Raw genomic sequence first — 17,770 nt, 5'->3', positions numbered from 1 at the left:
CTCTGGTGATAGCCTTAAGAGGAAAACATCTCTCATATGCATTAAGGAAAACATCATGAAAATGTTTGAAATTTTCATTCACCGACTGATTAGCAGTTCCATGAACGTTGAAATCAATATTCTCCAGGAAGCCATAAAACTCATTGAAAGCTCTTCCAGTACGCGGTCGGAAAACCCGAACCGACCTATCTCTAGACTCACCAGGGATCCTCACCGTTAACCTCTGCGCTCTATGATCAGAGAAACTCACTTCATGTACCCTACCACGACAATCTGAACAGCCAAAATTCAAAAAAATATTGTCCAGGCAGTTTTTACCTCTTGTAGGTTCAAAAACGGTTCGCCGAAACCCATAGGATGACAATAAGTCACAGAATGCATCTGAGTAATAGTCTGAAATATTAAAATTTACATTTAAATCACCACAAATAATGAATTTCTCACACAAATTTATTTTAACAAGAATAGACTCCACTATAGTCAAAAATTTATGAAAATCCCCTTTAGGAGATCTATATATGGATATCACAGTCACACTAAAAGAAGATAATCTCAAACTGGCAATCTCACAATGAGTCTCAACAGACAATGTATCTATTTCAGGACAAACAGAAAACAAATTATTTCTACAAAAAATGACAACACCTCCACGGCTCCTCGATTCTCTACCAAAAGAGTTTGCGGTTATCCAGCCAGACAGTGACAACCTGTCACATAAGGAAGATTTAACAAAATGTTCAGTAACACACAAAATATCCGTGCTACCAACTTCGTCAAGAAATAACTCCAGTAGGTTCAACTTATCACCAATTCCCTGTACATTCAAATGCACCAAAGAAAAACATGCTGTACCTTCAGAAATCATCGATTTCACTTCTTTTCTTTTTGAAGCTGTCTGCTCTGAAAAAACTTGGATACCACAGAACCATCAGGCCACATATTTGGGTCTTTCGCCTTTTCGAAGCTTGTCGCATTTATCGAAACCCTAAAGGATGAATATTTTTCCGGATATTTAGAAGTCAATTTCTCGCATACAGCTTCATTAATTTCTGTTTTTACCATAGCTGTAAAGTCACCTATCGATGTGGACGGAGAAATCCTAGATACAAAGAGTTGAATTTGCCTTTGAGTTGCCATGATGTCGTTGTTACTTCCAGAACCTGTAATAGACCATTTCTTAGAATTTCCTTTATTCTTCCTATTTATAATCTTCCACTCGTTTGTTTTAGACGTGTTTTTAGATTCCTCAGCCATATTTACATCATCATGCGTGATGATATGTTTATGTTTACTAACTTTCGCTTTCTGAAAAGTTTTCTTCTCCGATAATGTTTTACCATTTTCTAAGGATATAGGTTCCTCTACGAGATCCAGAGGATTGTCACGTTTATCGGTAGGTTGATCCACTAGTACGGGAGTCAGTTCACCCTTAGTTGGTATGTTAGATGGCGCAGTACGCCCCTTTATGGTCGATTTAATCGAAATATTGTACTCTTTCAAAAGCATAATTTTGTCCTTTAGCTCATTTATTAGCTCATTTTTTCCTTCAATTATTGTGTTCAAATACCCAATAACAGTTTCTTTGCTGTCTTCGTCATCAATGAATGTACTCACGGACTTAGTCTCATCATCGCAATTTAGCGAATCATTTCCACTGTTTTTTGACAGTTGGTTTACAACCATGGATTGCTCGAAGGAGGCTTCATTTAAATCTGCAATTCGGGTCTTCAGTTTGAGAATTTCAGCATCCTTCTCCTTACAGTGACAATTTTTTGAGGTTATGTTATCACAACAAATAACTTCACCATCAACTCCCACATACATTCCAGGAATCTTTAACACACAACTGGGATGGAAATATTTGCTGCATCTTGAGCAGGTTATTGATATTTTCACTTCTTTCGTACATTTATTACACAATTTTTCTGCACCATGAACACTTCGTGGCGCCATGTTGAAATCTGCAATTTCTCTTGTTATATTCGTCTGATCCAATTGGGATTTCCGGTTTCGTAATCAGCATTGATAAGGCTTCCATTTCAGCTCAAAAACTAAATATCGAAAATCTCGATTTTTTACGGTCAAAAATGAGCAAGGGGTTAGACCCCCCTAAAATGACCTATTTGCTCTTCTGCCTGAAAATCAGGAAGTTAAACTACTGTCTTAGGATATGGAGTGTATGATACTTACTTTGTTGATTCCACCAAACTAAACAGTTGATGATTCAATAGAGAATTGCACTCCAGAGAGCAGTTCAAATTGAACTGGAAAATGAAAAATGGAAAAACAATAAATTCGATTTTTCTTCAAACAACGTCCGATATTTGAAAGTTCATCATGAAAATATAAGTTTTCGAATATGCTGAACCTAAAGCAAGTATTCCTGAAAGCCTATCTCTCTCCGTTCAGATTTTCATCTTGAAAATGGCATTTTTCAAAAGTTGCAAATTTCAATCTGCAATATCTCTTGTTATATTCCTCTGATCCAATTGGGATTTCCGGTTTCGTAATCAGCATTGATCAAACTTCCATTACAGCTCAACAACTAAATATCGAAAATCTCGATTTTTTTGGGTCAAAAATGAGCAAGGGCTTAGACCCCCTAAAATGACCTATTTGCTCCTCCGCATACAAATCAGGGTGTCCTACTACTGTCTTAGAATATGGAGTGTATAATACTTACTTTTTGATTCAAACAAACCTAACAGTTGATGATTCAATAGAGAATTGCACTCCAGAGAGCAGTTCAAAGTGAACTGGAAAATGAAAAATGGAAAAACAATAAATTCGATTTTTTTTTTCAAACGAACTCAGATATTTGAAAGTTTGATATGAAAATAAAGGTTTTCAAATAAGCTGAATCCATTGCGAGCATTCTCAAAAGCCTATCTCTCACTGTTCAGATTTTCATTTTGGAAATGTCATTTTTCAAAAGTTGCAAATTTTAATCTGCAATATCTCTTGTTATATTCGTCTGATCCAATTGGGATTTCCGGTTTCGTTATCAGCATTGATCAGGCTTTCATTCCAGCTCAAAAACTAAATATCGAAAATCTCGATTTTTTGGGTCAAAAATGAGCAAGGGCTTAGACCCCCCTAAAATGACCTATTTGCTCCTCTGCATAAAAATTAGGGTGTCCTACTACTGTCTTAGGATATGGAGTGTATAGAACTTACTTTTTTGATTCAACCAAACCTAACAGTTGATGATTCAATAGAGAATTGCACTCCAGAGAGCAGTTCAAAGTGAACTGGAAAATGAAAAATGGAAAAACAATAGATTCGATTTTTTTTTAAACGAAGCCAGATATTTGAAAGTTTGATATGAAAATATAGGTTTTCAAATAAGCTGAATCCATTGCGAGCATTCCCAAAAGCCTATCTCTCACCGTTCAGATTTTCATTTTGGAAATGTCATTTTTCAAAAGTTGAAAATTTCAATCTGCAATATCTCTTGTTATATTCGTCTTATCCAATTGGGATTTGTGGTTTCGTTATCAGCATTGATCAGGCTTCCATTCCAGCTCAACAACTAAATATCGAAAATCTCGATTTTTCTGGGTCAAAAATGAGCAAGGGCTTAGACCCCCTAAAATGACCTATTTGCTCCGCCGCATACAAATCAGGGTATCCTACTACTGTCTTAGGATATGGAGTGTATAATACTTACTTTTTGATTCAACCAAACCTAACAGTTGATGATTCAATAGAGAATTGCATTTCAGAGAGCAGTTCAAAGTGAACTGGAAAATGAAAAATGGAAAAACAATAGATTCGATTTTTTTTAAACGAAGCCAGATATTTGAAAGTTTGATATGAAAATATAGGTTTTCAAATGAGCTGAATCCATTGCGAGCATTCCCAAAAGCCTATCTCTCACTGTTCAGATTTTCATTTTGGAAATGTCATTTTTCAAAAGTTGCAAATTTCAATCTGCAATATCTCTTGTTATATTCGTCTGATCCAATTGGGATTTCCGGTTTCGTAATCAGCATTGATGAGGCTTCCATTCCAGCTCAAAAACTTAATATCGTAAATCTCGATTTTTTGGGTCAAAAATGAGCAAGGGCTTAGACCCTCCTAAAATGACCCATTTGCTCCTCTGCATAAAAATCAGGGTGTCCTACTACTGTCTTAGGATATGGAGTGTATAGAACTTACTATTTTGATTCAACCAAACCTAACAGTTGATGATTCAATAGAGAATTGCACTCCAGAGAGCAGTTCAAAGTGAACTGGAAAATGAAAAATGGAAAAACAATAAATTCGATTTTTCTTCAAACAACGTCCGATATTTGAAAGTTCATCATGAAAATATAAGTTTTCGAATATGCTGAACCTAAAACAAGTATTCCTGAAAGCCTATCTCTCTCCGTTCAGATTTTCATCTTGAAAATGGCATTTTTCAAAAGTTGAAAATTTCAATCTGCAATATCTCTTGTTATATTCGTCTTATCCAATTGGGATTTTTGGTTTCGTTATCAGCATTGATCAGGCTTCCATTCCAGCTCAACAACTAAATATCGAAAATCTCGATTTTTCTGGGTCAAAAATGAGCAAGGGCTTAGACCCCCTAAAATGACCTATTTGCTCCTCCGCATACAAATCAGGGTGTCCTACTACTGTCTTAGGATATGGAGTGTATAGTACTTACTTTTTTGATTCAACCAAACCTAACAGTTGATGGTTCAATAGAGAATTGCACTCCAGAGAGCAGTTCAAATTGAACTGGAAAATGAAAAATGGAAAAACAATAAATTCGATTTTTCTTTAAACAACGTCGGATATTTGAAAGTTCATCATGAAAATATAGGTTTTCGAATATGCTGAATCCATAGCAAGTATTCCTGAAAGCCTATCTCTCTCCGTTCAGATTTTCATCTTGAAAATGGCATTTTTCAAAAGTTGCAAATTTCAATCTGCAATATCTCTTGTTATATTCGTCTGATCCAATTGGGATTTCTGGTTTCGTTATCAGCATTTGATCAGGCTTCCATTCCAGCTCAACAACTAAATATCGAAAATCTCGATTTTTTGGGTCAAAAATGAGCAAGGGCTTAGACCCCCCTAAAATGACCTATTTGCTCCTCTGCATACAAATAAGGGTGTCCTACTACTATTTTAGGATATGGAGTGTATAATACTTACTTTTTTGATTCAACCAAACCTAACAGTTGATGATTTAATAGAGAATTGCACTCCAGAGAGCAGTTCAAAGTGAACTGGTAAATGAATAATGGAAAAACAATAAATTCGATTTTTTCTTCAAACGAACTCAGATATTTGAATGTTTGATATGAAAATATAGGTTTTCAAATAAGCTGAATTCATTGCAAGCATTCTCAAAAGCCTATCTCTCACCGTTCAGATTTTCATTTTGGAAATGTCATTTTCCAAAAGTTGAAAATTTCAATCTGCAATATCTCTCGTTATATTCGTTTGATCCAATTCGGATTTCCGGTTTCGTAATCAGCATTGATAAGGCTTTCATTCCAGCTCAAAAACTAAATATCGAAAATCTCGATTTTTTGGGTCAAAAATGAGCAAGGGCTTAAACCCCCCTAAAATGACCTATTTGCTCCTCTGCATAAAAATCAGGGTGTCCTACTACTGTCTTAGGATATGGAGTGTATAGTACTTACTTTTTCGATTCAACCAAACCTAACAGTTGATGATTCAATAGAGAATTGCACTCCAGAGAGCAGTTCAAAGTGAACTGGAAAATGAAAAATGGAAAAACAATAGATTCGATTTTTTTTTAAACGAAGCCAGATATTCGAATGTTTGATATGAAAATATAGGTTTTCAAATAAGCTGAATCCATTGCGAGCATTCTCAAAAGCCTATCTCTCACCGTTCAGATTTTCATTTTGGAAATGTCATTTTTCAAAAGTTGAAAATTTCAATCTGCAATATCTCTTGTTATATTCGTCTTATCCAATTGGGATTTGTGGTTTCGTTATCAGCATTGATCAAGCTTCCATTCCAGCTCAACAACTAAATATCGAAAATCTCGATTTTTCTGGGTCAAAAATGAGCAAGGGCTTAGACCCCCTAAAATGACCTATTTGCTCCGCCGCATACAAATCAGGGTATCCTACTACTGTCTTAGGATATGGAGTGTATAATACTTACTTTTTGATTCAACCAAACCTAACAGTTGATGATTCAATAGAGAATTGCATTTCAGAGAGCAGTTCAAAGTGAACTGGAAAATGAAAAATGGAAAAACAATAGATTCGATTTTTTTTAAACGAAGCCAGATATTTGAAAGTTTGATATGAAAATATAGGTTTTCAAATAAGCTGAATCCATTGCGAGCATTCTCGAAAGCCTATCTCTCACCGTTCAGATTTTCATATTGGAAATGTCATATTTCAAAATTTGAAAATTTCAATCTGCAATATCTCTTGTTATTTTCGTCTGATCCAATTGGGATTTCCAGTTTCTTAATAAGCATTGATCAAGCTTCCATTCCAGCTCAACAACTAAATATCGAAAATCTCGATTTTTTGGGTCAAAAATGAGCAGGGGCTCAGACCACCCTAAAATGACCTATTTGCTCCTCTGCATAAAAATCAGGGTGTCCTACTACTATCTTAGGATATGGAGTGTATAGTACTTACTTTTTTGATTCAACCAAACCTAACAGTTGATGATTCAATAGAGAATTGCACTCCAGAGAGCAGTTCAAAGTGAACTGGAAAATGAGAAATGGAAAAAAAACAAATTCGATTTTTTTTCAAACAAAGTCAGATATTTGAAAATTTGATATGAAAATAAAGGTTTTCAAATAAGCTGAATCCATTGCGAGCATTCTCGAAAGCCTATCTCCCACCGTTCAGATTTTCATTTTGGAAATATCATTTTTCAAAAGTTGAAAATTTCAATCTGCAATATCTCTTGTTATTCCTCTGATCCAATTGGGATTTCCAGTTTCTTAATAAGCATTGATCAGGCTTCCATTCCAGCTCAACAACTAAATATCGAAAATCTCGATTTTTTTGGGTCAAAAATGAGCAAGGGCTTAGACCCCCTAAAATGACCTATTTGCTCCTCCGCATACAAATCAGGGTGTCCTACTACTGTCTTAGGATATTCAGTGTATAATACTTACTTTTCGATTCAACCAAACCTAACAGTTGATGATTCAATAGAGAATTGCACTCCAGAGAGCAGTTCAAAGTGAACTGGAAAATGCAAAATGGAAAAACAATAAATTCGATTTTTTTTTTTCAAACGAACTCAGATATTTGAAAGTTTGATATGAAAATGAAGGTTTTCAAATAAGCTGAATCCATTGCGAGCATTCTCAAAAGCCTATCTCTCACTGTTCAGATTTTCATTTTGGAAATGTCATTTTTCAAAAGTTGCAAATTTTAATCTGCAATATCTCTTGTTATATTCGTCTGATCCAATTGGGATTTCCGGTTTCGTTATCAGCAGTGATCAGGCTTTCATTCCAGCTCAAAAACTAAATATCGAAAATCTCGATTTTTTGGGTCAAAAATGAGCAAGGGCTTAGACCGCCCTAAAATGACCTATTTGCTCCTCTGCATAAAAATTAGGGTGTCCTACTACTGTCTTAGGATATGGAGTGTATAGAACTTACTTTTTTGATTCAACCAAACCTAACAGTGTATGATTCAATAGAGAATTGCACTCCAGAGAGCAGTTCAAAGTGAACTGGAAAATGAAAAATGGAAAAACAATAGATTCGATTTTTTTTTAAACGAAGCCAGATATTTGAAAGTTCGATATGAAAATATAGGTTTTCAAATAAGCTGAACCCATTGCGAGCATTCCCAAAAGCCTATCTCTCACCGTTCAGATTTTCATTTTGGAAATGTCATTTTTCAAAAGTTGAAAATTTCAATCTGCAATATCTCTTGTTATATTTCGTCTTATCCAATTGGGATTTGTGGTTTCGTTATCAGCATTGATCAGGCTTCCATTCCAGCTCAACAACTAAATATCGAAAATCTCGATTTTTCTGGGTCAAAAATGAGCAAGGGCTTAGACCCCCTAAAATGACCTATTTGCTCCTCCGCATACAAATCAGGGTGTCCTACTACTGTCTTAGGATATGGAGTGTATAGTACTTACTTTTTTGATTCAACCAAACCTAACAGTTGATGGTTCAATAGAGAATTGCACTCCAGAGAGCAGTTCAAATTGAACTGGAAAATGAAAAATGGAAAAACAATAAATTCGATTTTTCTTTAAACAACGTCGGATATTTGAAAGTTCATCATGAAAATATAGGTTTTCGAATATGCTGAATCTATAACAAGTATTCCTGAAAGCCTATCTCTCTCCGTTCAGATTTTCATCTTGAAAATGGCATTTTTCAAAATATGCAAATTTCAATCTGCAATATCTCTTGTTATATTCGTCTGATCCAATTGGGATTTCTGGTTTCGTTATCAGCATTGATCAGGCTTCCATTCCAGCTCAACAACTAAATATCGAAAATCTCGATTTTTTGGGTCAAAAATGAGCAAGGGCTTAGACCCCCCTAAAATGAACTATTTGCTCCTCTGCATACAAATAAGGGTGTCCTACTACTATTTTAGGATATGGAGTGTATAATACTTACTTTTTTGATTCAACCAAACCTAACAGTTGATGATTTAATAGAGAATTGCACTCCAGAGAGCAGTTCAAAGTGAACTGGTAAATGAATAATGGAAAAACAATAAATTCGATTTTTTCTTCAAACGAACTCAGATATTTGAATGTTTGATATGAAAATATAGGTTTTCAAATAAGCTGAATTCATTGCAAGCATTCTCAAAAGCCTATCTCTCACCGTTCAGATTTTCATTTTGGAAATGTCATTTTCCAAAAGTTGAAAATTTCAATCTGCAATATCTCTTGTTATATTCGTTTGATCCAATTCGGATTTCCGGTTTCGTAATCAGCATTGATAAGGCTTTCATTCCAGCTCAAAAACTAAATATCGAAAATCTCGATTTTTTGGGTCAAAAATGAGCAAGGGCTTAAACCCCCCTAAAATGACCTATTTGCTCCTCTGCATAAAAATCAGGGTGTCCTACTACTGTCTTAGGATATGGAGTGTATAGTACTTACTTTTTTGATTCAACCAAACCTAACAGTTGATGATTCAATAGAGAATTGCACTCCAGAGAGCAGTTCAAAATGAACTTGAAAATGAAAAATGGAAAAAAAATAAATTCGATTTTTTTCAAACAAAGTCAGATATTTGAAAGTTTATCATGAAAATATAGGTTTTCAGATAAGCTGAATCCATTGCGAGCATTCTCGAAAGCCTATCTCTCACCGTTCAGATTTTCATATTGGAAATGTCATATTTCAAAAGTTGAAAATTTCAATCTGCAATATCTCTTGTTATATTCGTCTGATCCAATTGGGATTTCCAGTTTCTTAATAAGCATTGATCAAGCTTCCATTCCAGCTCAACAACTAAATATCGAAAATCTCGATTTTTTGGGTCAAAAATGAGCAAGGGCTCAGACCCCCCTAAAATGACCTATTTGCTCCTCTGCATAAAAATCAGGGTGTCCTTCTACTATCTTAGGATATGGAGTGTATAGTACTTACTTTTTTGATTCAACCAAACCTAACAGTTGATGATTCAATAGAGAATTGCACTCCAGAGAGCAGTTCAAAGTGAACTGGAAAATGAAAAATGGAAAAAAAATAAATTCGATTTTTTTTTTAAACAAAGTCAGATATTTGAAAATTTGATATGAAAATAAAGGTTTTCAAATAAGCTGAATCCATTGCGAGCATTCTCGAAAGCCTATGTCCCACCGTTCAGATTTTCATTTTGGAAATATCATTTTTCAAAAGTTGAAAATTTCAATCTGCAATATCTCTTGTTATATTCCTCTGTTCCAATTGGGATTTCCGGTTTCGTAATCAGCATTGATCAGGCTTCCATTCCAGCTCAACAACTAAATATCGAAAATCTCGATTTTTTTGGGTCAAAAATGAGCAAGGGCTTAGACCCCCTAAAATGACTTATTTGCTCCTCCGCATACAAATCAGGGTGTCCTACTACTGTCTTAGGATATTCAGTGTATAATACTTACTTTTCGATTCAACCAAACCTAACAGTTGATGATTCAATAGAGAATTGCACTCCAGAGAGCAGTTCAAAGTGAACTGGAAAATGAAAAATGGAAAAACAATAAATTCGATTTTTTTTTAAACGAAGCCAGATATTCGAAAGTTTGATATGAAAATATAGGTTTTCAAATAAGCTGAATCCATTGCGAGCATTCTCAAAAGCCTATCTCTAACCGTTCAGATTTTCATTTTGGAAATGTCATTTTTCAAAAGTTGCAAATTTCAATCTGCAATATCTCTTGTTATATTCGTTTGATCCAATTCGAATTTCCGGTTTCGAAATCAGCATTGATAAGGCTTCCATCCCAGCTCAACAACTAAATATAGAAAATCTCGATTTTTTTGGGTCAAAAATGAGCAAGGGCTTAGACCCCCTAAAATGACCTATTTGCTCCTCTGCATAAAAATCAGGGTGTCCTACTACTGTCTTAGGATATGGAGTGTATAGTACTCACTTTTTTGATTCAACCAAACCTAACAGTTGATGATTCAATAGAGAATTGCACTCCAGAGAGCAGTTCAAAGTGAACTGGAAAATGAAAAATGGAAAAACAATAAATTCGATTTTTTTTTTCAAACGAACTCAGATATTTGAAATTTTGATATGAAAATAAAGGTTTTCAAATAAGCTGAATCCATTGCGAGCATTCTCAAAAGCACATCTCTCACTGTTCAGATTTTCATTTTGGAAATGTCATTTTTCAAAAGTTGCAAATTTCAATCTGCAATATCTCTTGTTATATTCGTTTGATCCAATTCGAATTTCCGGTTTCGAAATCAGCATTGATAAGGCTTCCATCCCAGCTCAACAACTAAATATAGAAAATCTCGATTTTTTTGGGTCAAAAATGAGCAAGGGCTTAGACCCCCTAAAATGACCTATTTGCTCCTCTGCATAAAAATCAGGGTGTCCTACTACTGTCTTAGGATATGGAGTGTATAGTACTTACTTTTTTGATTCAACCAGACCTAACAGTTGATGATTCAATCTGCAATATCTCTTGTTATATTCGTCTGATCTAATTGGGATTTCCGGTTTCGTAATCAGCATTGATCAGACTTCCATTCCAGCTCAACAACTAAATATCGAAAATCTCGATTTTTTTGGGTCAAAAATGAGCAAGGGCTTAGACCCCCCTAAAATGACCTATTTGCTCCTCTGCATAAAAATCAGGGTGTCCTACTACTGTCTCAGGATATGGAGTGTATAGTACTTACTTTTTTGATTCAACCAAACCTAACAGTTGATGATTCAATAGAGAATTGCACTCCAGAGAGCAGTTCAAAGTGAACTGGAAAATGAAAAATGGAAAAAAAATAAATTCGATTTTTTTTCAAACAAAGTAAGATATTTGAAAGTTTATCATGAAAATATAGGTTTTCAAATAAGCTGAATCCATTGCAAGCATTCTCAAAAGCCTATCTCTCACCGTTCAGATTTTCATTTTGGAAATGTCATTTTTCAAAAGTTGCAAATTTCAATCTGCAATATCTCTTGTTATATTCGTCTGATCCAATTGGGATTTCCGGTTTCGTAATCAGCATTGATCAGGCTTCCATTCCAGCTCAACAACTAAATATCGAAAATCTCGATTTTTTTGGGTCAAAAATGAGCAAGGGCTTAGACCCCCCTAAAATGACCTATTTGCTCCTCTGCATAAAAATCAGGGTGTCCTACTACTGTCTCAGGATATGGAGTGTATAGTACTTACTTTTTTGATTCAACCAAACCTAACAGTTGATGATTCAATCTGCAATATCTCTTGTTATATTCGTCTGATCCAATTGGGATTTCCGGTTTCGTAATCAGCATTGATAAGGCTTCCATTTCAGCTCAAAAACTAAATGTCGAAAATCTCGATTTTTTGGGTCAAAAATGAGCAAGGGGTTAGACCTCCCTAAAATGAACTATTTGCTCTTCTGCCTGAAAATCAGGAAGTTCAACTACTGTCTTAGGATATAAAGTGTATGATACTTACTTTGTTGATTCCACCAAACTAAACAGTTGATGATTCAATAGAGAATTGCAGTCCAGGGAGCAGTTCAAATTGAACTGGAAAATGAAAAATGGAAAAACAATAAATTCGATTTTTCTACAAACAACGTCCGATATTTGAAAGTTCATCATGAAAATATAGGTTTTCGAATATGCTGAACCTATAGCAAGTATTCCTGAAAGCCTATCTCTCTCCGTTCAGATTTTCATCATGAAAATGGCATTTTTCAAAAGTTGCAAATTTCAATCCGCAATATCTCTTGTTATATTCCTCTGATCCAATTGGGAAATCCGGTTTCGTAATCAGCATTGATCAGGCTTCCATTCCAGCTAAACAACTAAATATCGAAAATCTCGATTTTTTGGGTCAAAAATGAGCAAGGGCTTAGACTCCCCTAAAATGACCTATTTGCTCCTCTGCATAAAAATCAGGGTGTCCTACTACTGTCTCAGGATATGGAGTGTATAGTACTTACTTTTTTGATTCAACCAAACCTAACAGTTGATGATTCAATAGAGAATTGCACTCCAGAGAGCAGTTCAAAGTGAACTGGAAAATGAAAAATGGAAAAAAAATAAATTCGATTTTTTTTTAAACAAAGTCAGATATTTGAAAGTTTATCATGAAAATATAGGTTTTCAAATAAGCTGAATCCATTGCGAGCATTTTCGAAAGCCTATCTCTCACTGTTCAGATTTTCATTTTGGAAATGTCATATTTCAAAAGTTGAAAATTTCAATCTGCAATATCTCTTGTTATATTCGTCTGATCCAATTGGGATTTCCAGTTTCGTAATCAGCATTGATCAGACTTCCATTCCAGCTCAACAACTAAATATCGAAAATCTCGATTTTTTTGGGTCAAAAATGAGCAAGGGCTTAGACCCGCCTAAAATGACTTATTTGCTCCTCTGCATAAAAATCAGGGTGTCCTACTACTGTCTTAGGATATGGAGTGTATAGTTTTTACTTTTTTGATTCAACCAGACCTAACAGTTGATGATTCAATCTGCAAAATCTCTTGTTATATTCGTCTGATCCAATTGGGATTTCCGGTTTCGTAATCAGCATTGATCAGACTTCCATTCCAGCTCAACAACTAAATATCGAAAATCTCGATTTTTTTGGGTCAAAAATGAGCAAGGGCTTAGACCCCCCTAAAATGACCTATTTGCTCCTCTGCATAAAAATCAGGGTGTCCTACTACTGTCTCAGGATATGGAGTGTATAGTACTTACTTTTTTGATTCAACCAAACCTAACAGTTGATGATTCAATAGAGAATTGCACTCCAGAGAGCAGTTCAAAGTGAACTGGAAAATGAAAAATGGAAAAACAATAAATTCGATTTTTTTTTCAAACGAACTCAGATATTTGAAAGTTTGATATAAAAATAAAGGTTTTCAAATAAGCTGAATCCATTGCGAGCATTCTCAAAAGCCTATCTCTCACTGTTCAGATTTTCATTTTGGAAATGTCATTTTTCAAAAGTTGCAAATTTCAATCTGCAATATCTCTTGTTATATTCGTCTGATCCAATTGGGATTTCCGGTTTCGTAATCAGCATTGATCAGGCTTCCATTCCAGCTCAACAACTAAATATCGAAAATCTCGATTTTTTGGGTCAAAAATGAGCAAGGGCTTAGACCCCCCTAAAATGACCTATTTGCTCCTCTGCATACAAATCAGGGTGTCCTACTACTGTTTTAGGATATGGAGTGTATAATACTTACTTTTTTGATTCAACCGAACCTAACAGTTGATGATTTAATAGGGAATTGCACTCCAGAGAGCAGTTCAAAGTGAACTGGTAAATGAAAAATGGAAAAACAATAAATTCGATTTTTTTTCAAACGAACTCAGATATTTGAATGTTTGATATGAAAATATAGGTTTTCAAATAAGCTGAATCCATTGCAAGCATTCTCAAAAGCCTATCTCTCATTGTTCAGATTTTCATTTTGGAAATGTCATTTTCCAAAAGTTGAAAATTTCAATCTGCAATATCTCTTGTTTTATTCGTTTGATCCAATTCGGATTTCCGGTTTCATAATCAGCATTGACAAGGCTTTCATTCCAGCTCAAAAACTAAATATCGAAAATCTCGATTTTTTGGGTCAAAAATGAGCAAGGGCTTAGACCCCCCTAAAATTACCTATTTGCTCCTCTGCATAAAAATCAGGGTATCCTACTACTGTCTTAGGATATGGAGTGTATAGAACTTATTTTTTTGATTCAACCAAACCTAACAGTTGATGATTCAATAGAGAATTGCACTCCAGAGAGCAGTTCAAAGTGAACTGGAAAATGAAAAATGGAAAAACAATAGATTCGATTTTTTTTTAAACGAAGCCAGATATTTGAAAGTTTGATATGAAAATATAGGTTTTTAAATAAGCTGAATCCATTGCGAGCATTCTCAAAAGCCTATCTCTCACCGTTCAGATTTTCATTTTGGAAATGTCATTTTCCAAAAGTTGAAAATTTCAATCTGCAATATCTCTTGTTATATTCGTCTGATCCAATTTGGATTTCTGGTTTCGTGATCAGCATTGATCAGGCTTCCATTCCAGCTCATAAACTAAATATCGAAAATCTCGATTTTTTGGGTCAAAAATGAGCAAGGGCTTAGACCCCCCTAAAATGACCTATTTGGTCCTCTGCATAAAAATCAGGGTGTCCTACTACTGTCTTAGGATATGGAGTGTATAGTACTTACTTTTTTGATTCAACCAAACCTAACAGTTGATGGTTCAATAGAGAATTGCACTCCAGAGAGCAGTTCAAATTGAACTGGAAAAAGAAAAATGGAAAAACAATAAATTCGATTTTTCTTTAAACAACGTCGGATATTTGAAAGTTCATCATGAAAATATAGGTTTTCGAATATGCTGAATCTATAGCAAGTATTCCTGAAAGCCTATCTCCCACCGTTCAGATTTTCATTTTGGAAATGTCATTTTTCAAAAGTTGCAAATTTCAATCTGCAATATCTCTTGTTATATTCGTCTGATCCAATTGGGATTTCCGGTTTCGTAATCAGCATTGATAAGGCTTCCATTCCAGCTCAACAACTAACTATAGAAAATCTAGATTTTTTGGGTCAAAAATGAGCAAGGGCTTATGAAATAAAACACCCCTTATCTGGAATCAATGGAAGAGCGGCTTTCCACTGAACAGGGGTGATTATTTTTAAAGATGTTAACTACACAAAATTGAAGGCCCCTTTAAGGGCAAAAATGGTGGATTCGGCCCGTCGCGCGAAGGACAGGTCTTTGATGTTTTTCTATATTTTCTGGGGAGAAAATTTAAATGAAAATCTGTTAAATTTAACGAATAAATCTATTGCAGAAATTTGAATACAAGCACGTATTTGGTCGATAGCGACCACAATATAATCTCAATTTCTTTCACACATGCAAAGTGCGCAAAGCAATAATCATTAAAATTTCATCAATAAAAATCTTGGATTAAAAATTCTCTTTTCTCAATTTCACAACAACAATAAGAATATGATCAAAAATCAGATGAATTTTAGAGGAGCTTTCAGGACTCTGGACAAACAAAAATTGGAACCTTCTACCTTTTTCTGCGACCAGCGACCGTCGTTCGCCTGGGGTTGCTGGTGAACTTTTCGATCACCAGACTTTCCTCGCACAGTACGGCGAATTCTTTACACTCAACCGCACTTCCCGCACTTTTCCGTGGTCAACGATTAACGCTATTCGTTTCGACTCTATCCAAAATTCCTAAAATCCTATATCCGATCTATATCACAAATAAAAGCAATTATTACGCCCTGACTGACTTTAACCACGGTACTAAATCTCTTACACTATTCCCCGAATAGCTTGTACCCGTCTCCCTTTTTGAGACCTAACTCCGAAAAAATACTTCTAAATTTCTCGGACTGCCGAATCTACTCTCGGACTTCCAAATCTACCCTATTAGAATCCCGGATTCTACTTCCGTCTTCCCGACGTATATTTTCTTCGACCAACTTCCCACTAACTAACTAACTCCCTTCCCTTTTTTGGTTCCTTTTTATCATTCCCCTTCTTAGACCAAAAACCCAAATTTCCTCTCCACCTCTCGTGGGTGTATCCAGAATTATTCTACGACGCGCTAACCTTGCATTTTTCTGAACTAATTGAATTAGCCGGTTAAAACTCAAGAGCCTGCTAATTCTTACAACGCCGAATCAATTATCTTCGAATATTGAATTGATATATAAGCTCTTATGGGCGAGTTATTATCTAAACTAAACCGTTTTCCTTTTAACTTAAAATCAGCCTCAAGTCCGACATGAAACTCTACTTCTTCGACACTTATCTTCTTACTGGAAAAATATCATTCATACGCTTGTCATCAAAACCTTTATTTTCAATTATCTTGAACGTTGAGAGCCCCAGAAAGAATTTCCTAGCCCAATATTCTATAAGCATATATATCTCTTCAATATTCCTATTTATTACAATACTCCCCCCTTAAAAAAAGTTTTGGCATCGGATGCCATAACTTTTCCCTATTATGATGTGTCCATCCAATGTCCATCATCTCCTAACCAAAAAGGCTCTTATATCCAATACTAAATGTGCCAAGCTTTTAAGCATAATTCACAAGCAAAAAAAATTTCCTTTACAACTATGGAACTTATCTACTCAACATAAACAAAATCAATCAAAATCAAACAGTATCATTAGGATTTGAAAACATGACATGTCAAAACAGCAAAATTCAAAGTTCATCAATCAAGTTCTTAGAGTCCACCTCTTCACTTCTCCAGCATGGAGTCTTCAAGGTCCACTATTCGGATTTCAAATTCACTATCGCGAACATTTTCATTCAATCATAGACATCCTTGGAATCATATGGAAGAACTCTTCAGGTGGAAAAACCAAAAGTTACCTCAGGTGGAAAAGTTTCTTCACACGAAACAACACTGTTAAACCCATGCTAGTGTCCATTTCATGATCATCCGAGCATACACTCTTCTGTTCAGTTCAGAATTCTTGACACGGCACATTACTTGGCACCTCGTTTACCGGCTATGTCTTTCAGTCCAGTGTGGTATCACTATGGGTAAAATGGACGTAACCCTGGAGATGGTTCTTCTTCAACGTTTTGGCATCGTGCTTTCGAAGTTGGATTTGCTCGCACTTACTCGCCCTTGGTAAAACTCTCTACTGAGTGATGTATTGGATTATTCGCAGTAGGTACACTAAGCTTACTCCATTGCTTCTTGATCTTCAAGGTATATGGTGGACAGTTTATGCCCCGTCGTCTCTTATCGAATTCTCTTCTGGATACCTTCTATTCGCATCTCTCGAAGAACCTTCCTTCTAGGCTGAAACATCGTCGTTCTAATAATGACAATTTCCATCTCAGGGTCATGAATTTCGAGGCTTATATACGGACCGGCATCGTCCCATTTTCCGCACTAGATCAGTTCAGAGTATCCTTGTAGGCACAAGTCCATATATTGAGTTGAATGTCAGTCCCATTCTTACGAAAAATTTCCGAACTTTCTAGTTGATTGACGCAAACTTTTTCGAGTTCTTAAAGTTTCTCAACATTGCGAATAAAATTGCCGTAATTTTCGGTCTATTAGCCGCACTTTGGTTCACTATCGTCGTCGCCACCTGGTAACTAAGGTCAA

General features: G+C 35.3%; 1 protein-coding gene across 1 annotated transcript; it reads right to left on the bottom strand.

Annotated features, from left to right (window-relative positions):
* Positions 1-266: 266 nt before the first annotated feature.
* On the bottom strand, positions 267-1,950 carry LOC123315618. Its single transcript, XM_044901376.1, has 2 exons — positions 853-1,950; positions 267-393 (listed from the first exon to the last, which is right to left on the bottom strand). The coding sequence occupies exon 1, from the start codon at positions 1,822-1,824 to the stop codon at positions 871-873; it is 954 nt and encodes a 317-aa protein (XP_044757311.1). The 5' UTR covers positions 1,825-1,950; the 3' UTR covers positions 267-393; positions 853-870.
* Between the last annotated feature and the right edge of the window lie 15,820 nt (positions 1,951-17,770).

Source organism: Coccinella septempunctata, chromosome 6 (assembly GCF_907165205.1).
Source record: "Coccinella septempunctata chromosome 6, icCocSept1.1, whole genome shotgun sequence".
NCBI classification, from domain to species: Eukaryota; Metazoa; Arthropoda; class Insecta; order Coleoptera; family Coccinellidae; genus Coccinella; species Coccinella septempunctata.
The sequence above is the reverse complement of the archived record's forward strand: the minus strand, read 5'-3'. Positions and strand labels throughout refer to the sequence as shown.

Excerpts from the sequence above, each read along its gene's own strand:
- LOC123315618 (XM_044901376.1), bottom strand. The coding sequence starts at position 1,824 with ATGTATGTGGGAGTTGATGGTGAAGTTATTTGTTGTGATAACATAACC.